The 12,184-nt window shown below is 34.4% G+C and overlaps 1 protein-coding gene across 4 annotated transcripts in view; it reads left to right on the top strand.

The window, feature by feature from the left end:
- Positions 1–12,184, top strand: part of LOC128579199 (probable ubiquitin carboxyl-terminal hydrolase FAF-X) — a 294,928-nt gene that overhangs the window by 202,828 nt on the left and 79,916 nt on the right. For 3 of the 4 annotated variants that reach the window (XM_053581416.1, XM_053581414.1, XM_053581417.1), the window contains 3 exons: positions 3,032–3,168; positions 5,663–5,811; positions 10,201–10,288. In XM_053581416.1, the coding sequence (XP_053437391.1) occupies positions 3,032–3,168; positions 5,663–5,811; positions 10,201–10,288 (374 nt within the window). The remainder of the gene's footprint in view (positions 1–3,031; positions 3,169–5,662; positions 5,812–10,200; positions 10,289–12,184) is intronic. The other variant, XM_053581415.1, reaches the window with a different exon arrangement.

The following is a 12,184-nucleotide window of genomic DNA, read 5'->3' as shown; positions in this document are numbered from 1 at the left end:
ACTTGTTAACATTTACTGATTTTTTGTTTGTATGTAGTATACTAATTTTACCTGTAATGTTAGGCCTCTTCCTCTATTTTTATTAGCAGTCTTTGCCACTGTTACAGAAGCTTAGCTCAAAAATTTAATAATGATGATGGTGAATTCACTTTTTTTTTTTGAGACAGAGTCTCACTTTGTCACTCTCGGTAGAGTGCTGTGGAATCATAGCTCACAGCAACCTCCAGCTCTTGGGCTTAGGTGATTCTCTTGCCTCAGCCTTCCGATGATATATCCTCTTTTTGAAAAAATAAATAGGACAGTACCCGTAGCTTACTAGGTAGTGCACCAGCCACATCCACTGAGGCTGGCAGGTCCAAACCCAGCCTTGGCCAGCTAAACAACAATGACAACTGCAGCGAAAAAAAAAAAATACCTGGGTGTTGTAGCAGGCGCATGTAGTCCCAGCTACTTGGGAGGCTGAGGCAAGTTAAACTCTTAAGCCCAAGAATTGGAGGTTGCTGCGAGCTGTGACGCCACAGCATTCTACCCAGGGTAACATAGTAAGACTGACTCAAAAAATAAAAAATAAAATAAAATAGGACCAGGCAGGACTGTTTTCAGTTTCTAGAGGACAAGCATTCTGCTTTCTTTTGGACTGCAATTTAATCAAACAAGATCAAGATGATGCTCTTGGGTTTTGAAAACCAGGTAATTATGAAGATTGAAAAGTATTTGCTGAATTGATTCTTCCCATCAAAAAAAGGACTGTTGGCCAGATACTGTGACTCATATCTGTAATGCTAACACTCTGGGAGGGTTATGGATACAAAGGGAGTATCTCTTGAGTTGAGGAGTGCTAGACCCCATCTCTACTAAAATTAGAAAATTAGATGTGGCAGATGCTTGTAACCCCAGCTACTCCAGTGGCTGAGGCAGGAAGATTGCTTCAACTTAGGAGTCTGAAGTTGCAGTGAACTGTGGTGATACCACTGCACTCCAGCTTGGGTGACAAAGCAGTACTCTGTCTCAGGAAAAAAAAAAAAAGAGGACTGTCATACATACAAATGTATGTTTACTTAGGTAACGTATTAAGAGGAGAATAATCTTACACCCAGAATACTTTAAAAGAATGAAAACAAGTCATTCATGGTTTGTGGACTAGTATTAGTTACCAACATAAAACATTTTTTCCAGTTTTGAAGAAAATATGCATCAAAATATTTCATACGTACTGGTCTCTACAAACAAATAAAAACAGGAGTTTTTTCCAATCTCTAATAGTCTAAATGTATTGAATTTGTAGTAATGAATTTGGAACTTCATATGTAGAGAAAGAAAAAGCCTCAGTGGGGTTTTCTGAGCAGATGATAGTTTTCTACTATATTCTTACTTATGAGTTTTCATGTATTTGTTTAGCATTCAAATGGATATAAGGGCCTTAAGTTTCAGTTGTGAAGAACCAAAGCAGTGTACTTGTTCTAAATTCATCTAGCGTTTATTAGTGTTCTCTTGATTGCTTGATACACTGTGTTGTATATTGCTGTAATAGATACTAGATTACACTCAATATAGTAAAAGAACTTTGACTTTTTCTATCTTTTTTTTTTTTTTGTAGAGACAGAGTCTCACTTTATGGCCCTCGGTAGAGTGCCATGGCATCACACAGCTCACAGCAACCTCCAACTCCTGGGCTTAAGCGATTCTTTTGCCTTAAGCGATTCTTTTGCCTCAGCCTCCCGAGTAGCTGGGACTACACGCGCCCGCCTCAATGCCCGGCTATTTTTTGGTTGCAGTTCAGCCGGGGCCGGGTTTGAACCCGCCACCCTCGGTATATGGGGCTGGTGCCTTACCAACTGAACCACAGGCACCACCCAGAATTTTGACTTTTTCAACATTAGTTATTATTTGATGATGTTACAGAAAACCAAAAAGTTTGTCATTCTTATTGCCCTCCAACCCCAAATTCTTTTATAGACACAATGAATATTTATGTATAAATATGTTTTATAAAAGCCATGGCAAATTTAATATAAATATATATAATTTTTAAATTCTTGCAAATATTACCAGACTTCAACATTGTAATCATAATTCTAGAAATTTTTTTAGGAAATCATCTGTAAATAGCATAATACATAAAAAGACAAAGACTGTCTTTATTGTTTACACATTAAAATCATCTATATTCATGAGTCCTCTCTAAAGTATAGTAGGTACAGCTTTTAAAGTGGCTTACAATGTGCGTTTGCTTGGAAAAAAATCCACTTAAGTATTAAATATCTAAAATTACTTATTCTATTTCTTTTGTATGGAAATAGAGTCATTACAACTAAACTTGTAATGATTGTACTTAATTTTCTTAAGTAATAAGTTGGTTTTCTGACTGATAGTCACATGGTTTAATAAACTGAAGCAGCCATAGAGGTGTATTTGAAACAAACTTATTTTATAATCTTAATTATTTTTAGATAAATATTTACACCTATTCTCTGAAACTTTATGTATATTGATTTTTTTTAATTTTGGTAATCGTTTATGATTTATGGAATTATTGTACAATTATTATTTTCTTGATGACATATCAATTTCTCATGTTTCTTGGCTCTAAGCAGGAAATGTGCTAGCCAAACCCAATATATATAGTAATAGTTGAGATTGCATCTTTTTTGTTAGATTTTATGATAAAACCTTATAAAATAGTTAATAAAAATGTGGCACTCATATACTGGCAAAAGTTTTAAAAGTCATAATTCTTATAAATGTGCCTATATTATATCTTGTTGTCAAGTATGTCTGAATCGTGAAACATTGAGTTTATTATAGTGCTTTACATTTTGTAGTTAGTGATAATTTCAAAATAAGACTGTAGTTACAGCATTTTGTTTGATTAAACTTTACATCATACTTTTTGTGCTATCAGATTTACAAGTTTTTCAGTTTTCCATTTAGTTCCATTCAGTTTTAAATTATTCTTCAAAATAATTTAAAGGTAGAATTATATTGAATATTGATCAATTTACAAATAAACTTTTTTGTATGTGTGTTTAAGGATCGAGACACACAAAAAATCCAGTGGATAGATCGTTTTATAGAAGAACTTCGTACAAATGACAAGTGGGTAATTCCTGCACTGAAACAAATAAGAGAAATTTGTAGTTTGTTTGGTGAAGCACCTCAAAATTTGAGGTAAGTCTTTCAAGGGAGAGAATTTTTAAATTTTGTTTGTGTATTTTTATGTTGAAATAGCCTATCAGGCTCAGCGCCCATATTGTAGTACTTAGGCTGCTGGCCACATGCACCAAGACTGGCAGGTTCTTGTCTGGCCTGGGCCAGCTAGACAACAATGACAACTGCAACAACAAAATAGCTGGGTATTGTGGCCGGCACCTGTAGTCCCAGCTACTTAGGAGGCTGAGACAAGAGAATTGCTTAAGCCCAAGAGTGTGAGGTTGCTGTGAGCTGTGATACCACAGAGCTCTACCAGGGTGACATCTTGAGACTCTTGTCTTAAAAAAAGAAAGAAAGAAAAAGAAAATAGCCTGTCAGTAAAAGCACATATTAAGGAAAGAAAACCAGAGTGGAAAAGCAGGAAGCTTAGAGAGCAATTTGTTTGAAACAAAAGTAAACATCTTGGATGATACTCAACTTTTTTGTATGTTAGGATACATAGGTTAAGTAACGTATCTATCCTGTATCACATAGCAATTAAGTATTAAAGACAAGATGTTGCCTTTGTTTAGAATTACCTCTGACTTATATACACATATATACCAGATATGGTGACATGTGTTATGTTTGTTTAACTCAACTTTTTACTTTATCTTTTCCATAGTTTGTCTGTCTTTGGCCCAGTATTCATATTTGGCCCATATTATAATATTTTATACAGTCTTTGTTATTTTCTTAATTGATCTAATCTTAACATATATTCAACATTTTTCTTCACTTTAAATTTTATACTTGAAAATATTAGTTTCCAAAGTGGAAGAAACATCTCTTTCTTGAATGTTGAAGTTGTGTTTTAAAGATGAGAACTCAAAGCAATTTAAATTACAAAAGATAACACAACTTTAATGTTTATAGTTTTGTTTACTCTTATTTTAACTAGATATTTCTTAGTTTTAAGTATTTGATCTCAGATGCATTGTTATGTTTATTAGAACTATTTAAAAATTTTCTCGTAACTAATTTTCTTTAAACTGAATGACATGAAAGGAAAAGTGACATCGAGAAATTATGGTAATCACAAGAACATATAAAGCACTGTTAAGATTCTTCGCATTGGGCAGTGCCTGTGGCTCAGTTGGTAAGGCGCTGGCCCCATATACCGAGAGTGGTGGGTTCAAACCTGGCCCCGGCTGAACTGCAAACCAAAAAATAGCTGGGCGTTGTGGCGGGCGCCTGTAGTCCCAGCTACTCAAGAGGCTGAGGCAAGAGAATTGCTTCAGCCCAGGAGTTGGAGGTTGCTGTGAGCTGTGTGATGCCATGGCACTCTACTGAGGGCCATAAAGTGAGACTCTGTCTCTACAAAAAAAAAAAAAAAAAAGATTCTTGGCATTGTATCCCAGCTTTGTGTAACTAGCCTGTAATCTTAGAAAGATTCTCTGTCTAACCTCTTAGAAACATTTTTCTTGTGGGTAAGACAGTTATATGATTGCCAATATTCTTAATTCTAGATTAATATGATTATGTTAATGTTTTAATTATGATTATGTGATATGATCAATAATGATTATGTTTAATTATTAAAAACAGAATTCTTGTTTAAATAAAAATTTAAGATTCCATATATGGGGCGGCGCCTGTGGCTCAGTGAGCAGGGCGCCAGCCCCATATACAGAGGGTGGTGGGTTCAAACCCAGCCCCGGCCAAACTGCAACAAAAAAATAGCCGGGTGTTGTGGCGGGCGCCTGTAGTCCCAGCTGCTCTGGAGGCTGAGGCAGGAGAATCGCTTAAGCCCAGGAGTTGGAGGTTGCTATGAGCTGTGTGACGCCACAGCACTCTACCGAGGGCAATAAAGTGAAACTCTGTCTCTACAAAAAAAAAAAAAAAGATTCCATGTATGTTTTGCTTTTTGAAGTTGAATTTAGACTTTATTTTTCTGTTCCTAGAGAAATGACATGAAATTTGAAGATTTTATGGATAGGAGAAAATACCGTACTATAGTGTGTATTTGTGAAGGCCATATTTTGATTGTTTGACTTAGCAATCATATGTGCCTTTTTCTTCTGTCAGACATACTCATTTACTTTTTGCAGATAAAGTAGTACATATATTATTCCAAGGCAAATGGCTTCATTCTGTGTGGATTAACAGTGATTATAAGGAACTTACTGTTTTCACTGAAAATGACAAAATAGGAAAGAAAAGAGAACTAGCTATCTTTATGTGCCTTGAAGAAAATTTGCTGCAATTCAATGTTTCTGAATATGTTAATGACAAAATTCTTTATCACGTAATTGTATGCGCTTCGGATTATAGTTTTCATATAAATAAGAATATTAAAATAGATAATTTGTAATGAGGCCTGGATTATTTTCTTTGTGTTGCTTCATAGTTCCTTATTAAATCGAGGGTATTGACTAATTTATTTTAAAATTTTAAAGTAGTAGCTAGAATGTAACTTGTAAAAACTCCCTAAATTACAGCAATTTTTATTTATCTAATTATACTATTAAAGGTCTTCTCATTTCAGCCAAACTCAGCGAAGTCCCCATGTATTCTATCGCCACGATTTAATCAACCAGCTTCAACACAATCATGCCTTAGTCACTTTGGTAGCAGAAAATCTTGCAACTTATATGAATAGCATCAGATTATATGCTAGAGGTATGTGTATGATAAGCTACAATTAACTATGGGGAATCAACATATGAACTCACTTGATTTTTTTGTTTACCCTACGGTTAATTACCTCATAAATAACATACTTGTTTACCTTTTTTATTTCAAAATTATAGGAAGGTACAAGTGTTTTTTACATGGATACCTATAAAATGCTTAAATCGGGGCTTTGAAGTGTGCTCTTTACCTGAATAGTGTTCATTGTACCTGATAGATTCATTTCTTTTAAAGGCAAACAAAGGGAAATGAATTGATTTAAAATTGTATTAACTTAACAGATTTATGTTCTCTGTTTAGCATCCTGAATCTCCTGTAACCAAAACTGTTAGCTCTTTATTAAATGTTTGTTTTCCTGTTTAATTCTTCTTGATTTTTTTTAGTCGTACTATATCTTGGAGTTCTGCTTCTTGTACCTATAGTTGCTTATTATTCTCTTGAGTATGTGTTCATTTGAAACCCGTGCTTGCTTTCTGTCACCATTTTTAACTGCTTTTCAATAAAACCTGACTAATAATTTACCTGTCATAATTTTGCCCAAACCTGTTCTTATATGTTAGTTTTTATAAGACTGAATTAATGTTTTCCTTTAATTTAATTTACTAGATTAGTAATTAGTGCTCTTTGGATGATCTCAGTGATTTTCAGAATATGAAATATTTTAGCAAATTGGTTACTGTATTTTTAAAGGTCAACCTTTAACAATTTGACATATGTGGCTATCTCTTGATGCTTTAAAAGTCAATCTCAATGTTATTTCTCTTCTGAAAGTTTTGTGTGTGCTTGAGCACAAAGTAGTCTTTGTAAATCAGACCTTCCACTCACTCCCCATGTAAAAGATGTTTTATAATTATATCTGCTTCCCAGATTAAATCACCTTACAGACCTAGTTTTATACACAAAGTTATGGAGAATAAAAAACACATATTGGACTTGGCACCTGTAGCTCAAGCAGCTAGGGTGCCAGCCACATACACCAGAGCTGGCGGGTTCGAATCTAGCCCAGGCCTGCCAGACAATGACAACTACAACCAAAAATGACAACAGTGACAGCTACAACCAGCCAAGTGTTGTGGTGGGTGCCTGTAGTCCCAGCTACTTGGGAGGCTGGGGCAGGAGAATCACTTAAGCCCTAGAGTTGGAGGTTGCTGTGAGCTATGATGCTACAGAACTCCCACAGGGCAACAGCTTGAGACTCTGTCTCAAAAAAAGGAATAAAAAAAGTCTTAAAAAAAACAAACACATATTGTCCAGTTGAAGGCAGGATTGATCATAATGTTGAAGTGAAAATACTGTTTAATCAATATGCTACATTAGGATCTCTAGAATTCTTTTGTATTTTGAAATGTGGAAAAGGTGAGTGACTTCAGATGCCTCTCATGATTGCATTGACTTCCTTTTTCTCTTGCCTTTTACTTTTTTCATTCTTCTCAAGCTGTCTAAGCATTAAGTGCTATATTCATTTCAATCTTGGCAAACTAGAAGCAATCTAGTTTAAAGATTGCTTTAAACCTCTAAGCAGGGTGGTAAGGAGAAAATAGGATATATATGCATATAATTTTATGACAAATCTTATCCCAAAGAAACAAAATTTGCATACAGTGCCCACTTTGTGACCTCAGCCTGAAAGATATATACAAATCTCTTTCAGATGCCAATAAAAACCATTCCTAAAATGAGAGCCAGACAGATAATTGAACACCAGTGATAATTATTATTTACTTCATCTTTCTGTGATTTTATCTGAAATTTTAATGTCTTTGTCAGTAGTTGAAGACTGCCAAGATAGTTGAGAAAAGGCATGTATGTGTGCATTTCAGCATCACTAGCTCTATTCTAACTGAATTCTGTTTACATACCAGACAACATGTCATGATTACAAGAATGGCCACACTCTCTTTATATTATTATTTTATAAAATAGTCTATAAATATATATTTGTTATTGCAATTCTGAACATAATAGCTGCATTTTCAATGCACGATAAAAAGGCTTTTCACAGAAACATGCAAAGTTTTTACACCTACTGGAGAAGCTGCCCCAATGGTGTCACAGACTTACTTTCATCTTGGTCCTTATGCTAGATTGATTTATCTTGAAATAGTAGGCAACTATATAGCATCAGAGTTCCATCTATGGTATATTTTAAACAATTCAACATTTTCCTATAATATCAACATTTTCTTGTAATGTCATGATTTTTCTCTGCTTCTTATGAGCACTTGCAGTATCACTGAGAGCGTTTTTTAAAGTTCATTGTTTTGAGTTATTCATAATGAAAAATATGTGAGAAATAGAATGTGTAGTCCAATGGATAACATGCCTGACTGCAGATCAGAAAAATACATGAGAACAAGAGACTGGTTTTTTTTTTACTGTGATCCATGATTTTATCAGAGAAGCTAACTGTTCACAGGGAGATGGTTGAGACCATCACTGCAGTACTACACTTTATGTATTCATGACATTCTGAACTCTTTATTTATTTATTTATAATTTTTTTTGGCCAGGGTTGGGTTTGAACCCGCCACCTCCAGTATATGGGGCCAGCACCTTACTCCTTTGAGTCGCAGGGCCACCTGTCATTCTGAATTCTTAATTTTAAAAATAATTCTAAGCTACATGCTTAAATCACAAATCTCAAAATAGTTTCCCAACATATAACAATATTGTTGGGGGAAAAATATCCACATTTTAAGTAGACCTCTGGAATGCAGAGATCTACTTGGGTAACATAGCAAGACTCGGTCTCTAAAAATTATTTTTGCAAATTAAATGAGTATGGTGATACACATCTGCACAGGAGGCTGAGATAGGGGGATCGCTTCAATCCAGTAATTCATGGAGTTTAGTGAGCTAAGGCTAGACTAAGTTGTGCCACTCCAATTCTTAGCAGTAGAAAATCATTACTTGCAGAATCTTGAAATTTTTAAGGACAGCCTCTTGAGGATGTGAGGTTTTGGGCAATTGATAACTTTCGTGAAAGTAAGCAATTTTTATGACTCATTTATGTAGAAGTAGAAAAGATTAATCTTACTATGTTTGTTTCCTTACTTCACCAAATTGCAAATCCACATGCATTCCCAAGCATTCTAAACATCGTATCCCATCTTTTTTATAAATTGAGATTTCTAATTGAAGTTTTTCAGAAACAAAAAATCTCCCCCTTTTGAAGATTTGGATAATTTTTAAACCAATTCCCATAGGACTACACATTGTTTGAATATTTAGGCACCAAAAGGATATAACATGTATTCCAAGAGATGCATAACTGAGAAATATCAGAATCTTATGAAAGGGAATTTTATTTATTATTATTATTTATTTAACCCCATAAACCAATTTGATCATTTTTAAATATAATTTTATCTGATTCTTTTAATACTTCCATGAATTTTATTTTGCTTTGGAATGAGATAAAACAATCTTAAGCAATTTTTTTTTTTTTTAAGACAAGGGTCTTACTTTGGAGCAAATCCATATTTGGCTGAGTTCTAGCTTTTTCACTAACATGTCTCTTACAAAAAAACTCTGTATTCTATATTTTTAGGGGTTTTAAATTTATTCTTTTTCTTTCAGTGGAGGACACTGAGATTTTTTTCTCCCAGAGTATGATACTTGTCATTTCCAAAGATTTGCAATTCAGGCTAAGCCTGCTCATTAACACATGTTTTTTTGTGTGTTTTTTTTTTTTTTTTGCAGTTTTTGGCTGGGGCTGGGTTTGAACCCACCACCTCCAATACCTGGGGCCAGCGCCCTATTCCTTTGAGCCACAGGCGCCACCCAGTATATGTATTCTTAATCATAAGGGGAGGATAGGTTTTTTCAATATCTGATACTTTCTATACATTCACAGCCTTGTAATTGAGATAATTGTATGATAAATTTATAAAGAATAACATCTTCTGTCATCTCAATTCCTTATGAATGAAGTAATGCTGTTTTTAATACTGATATTTTTTTCACTACATGATGAGTTTTTTTGTGTGTGTGTGCTTTTTGGCTGGGGCTGGGTTTGAACCTGCCACCTCCTGCATATGGGACTGGTGCCCTACTCCTTGAGCCACAGGCGCCCCCCTACATGATGAGTTTTAATACAACAGAAGAAAAAATGGGGAAAAACCATAGGCTGTACCTAAAAATTCCTTTAATATACGTTAAGAATTAAAGGTTATAATATTGACAATATTTAGGTTATATTTTTCTTTGGACTTTGTAAAAAGTGAGTTTTTTAATGGAGAAAATAGGATATATGTTAATATTATTATAGGTTTTCTGTTAATGAAAACTACTATAAACTTTTTTATTTCTTTTTGTAAAACTTAGTAGTCATATGGATATTCTTGTGTTTAATCCATAACTTTGGTTAATTTATAGGTCATGAAGACTATAATCCACAAACTGTGAGGCTTGGAAGTAGATATAGTCATATTCAAGAAGTCCAAGAACGGCTTAATTTTCTTAGGTTTGTTTTAAACAATTACCGTTCTCTTTATATTATGGATAAGGAATGCATTGTTAATATTGTATACAGTTAAATCTTTGTAATTTGTTAGGTGGTCATTCCATTCTGATACTGAATGTTTTCCCACCTAAGAAACATTGTGAAAGTTCACATGACATTTTCCTATTTGGTCGTTATGATGTTTAAAGTGTTGACTAAACTAGGTTTTTGAGAATTTTGAAAGAAATTACCTTTTAATTAAGTGGAGCATACATTTATTTATGTTAGAGATGTGTTTAGTCTTAACATACCCAGTACTCTGAACTACTGGATACAAAAGCAATTAGTTGGAAAACTACATTTTAATGAAACAGGGTTGTTGGTGTATCTTGATGTTCTGTATATTCTATAAGTGACTGACAAAAGCAATCTGAAATTATATATAATAACCTTACTTCAGGCCATGTCCGTACACGGTACATACACAGGCTGGCGCGTTCAAACCTGGCCCAGGCCTGCTAAATAACAATGACAACTGCAACAACAACAACAACAGCAACAACAAAAATGGCCAGTGTTGTGGTAGACACCTGTAGTTCCAGCTACTTGGGAGGCTGAGGCAAGAGAATTGCTTTTAAGTCTAGAGTTTGAGGTTGTTGTGAGCTGTGATGCCATAGGACTCTACCAAGGGCAGGATAGTGGGACTCTGTCTCAAAAAAAAAAAAAAATTCAGATCAGACAAGGGAAAATTTTAATTTTCTGTTAAGTCAAAGTAAATAATAGTACAAGCAGAATCTGCTCAGTAATATTTTGTTGTATTTATTATTGATGAGTGTATATTGTGTCTCTTAGGTATATTAGAACAGAAAAAAAATTTATCCACTGTACTAATAAAGTTTAGTATAAGAAGTCTCTCATCATTTCTATTCTGAAAATATCTAGCACTACAGTTCATTAAAGGGAAAAGTTAATGCCTGCTATACATGTTTGGCCTTGTGCTAATTGCTTTAATTATCATGACAAACATGAGACAAGTGTTATTCCTGTTTGAGATTCATTTTGGGGAAACTAAGGTGTTTGAAAATACAGAGCCAGTTTAGACTAGACTACTCATCTGGTTTTGTGTGTGCTCTTTCTATGACACCGTCAATATATATTTTTTAATGCTTTTACATTGGAGATGTATTTTGTAGACAATTGCATTTCAGTATCCTTTCATTTATAAATTACATTGTGGGGGAGGTAAGGTAGATTTAAGATAAAAGGTTCTTTTAGTCTCTGCACTTTTATGGAGATTCTAGATGTAATTAAGGCTCAGGCCACGCCCATAGCTCAGTGGGTAGGGCGCTGACCAGGTACACTGATGTTGGTACGTTCAAGTCTAGCCCAGGCCAGCTAAAACAACAATGACAACTGAAACAAACAAACAAAAAAATAGCTGGGCATTGTGGCAGGTGCCTGTAGTCCCAGCTACTTGGGAGACTAAGGCAATTGAATTGCTTGAGCCCAAGAGTTTGAGCTTGCTGTGAGCTGTGATGCCCCTGCAGTCTACCCAATGCTACAGCTTGAGATTCTGTTTCTCAAAAAAAAAAAAGAAAGAAAAAGAAAATTAAGGCCCAAAAGAAGAAACTTAACTGACATTAAATAAAAATGCTGTATTTTATTGGAAATGAAGCCAATGTTATTTGACCTAAGTATAAAATTACTATTCATATTAAAATAAGATTCTTTATTCTTTCCCTGTCATTCATAGAAAGAGCAGACAGCATGGGTGGAACAATCTAAATCTAGATCTAGATGACATCACCAAATATGATAAACATACTAATAATGGCTGGCATAGAAAACGTTTAGGTTATGTGTAGATTAGTTTCAAGATAGAAAAAAATTTTAAGACCTTTAAAACCCTTTAGTTTT

This window comes from Nycticebus coucang, chromosome Y (assembly GCF_027406575.1).
Source record: "Nycticebus coucang isolate mNycCou1 chromosome Y, mNycCou1.pri, whole genome shotgun sequence".
Lineage (NCBI taxonomy): Eukaryota > Metazoa > Chordata > Mammalia > Primates > Lorisidae > Nycticebus > Nycticebus coucang.
Note: the sequence above shows the minus strand (reverse complement) of the source record. Positions and strands in the feature narration are given on the sequence as shown.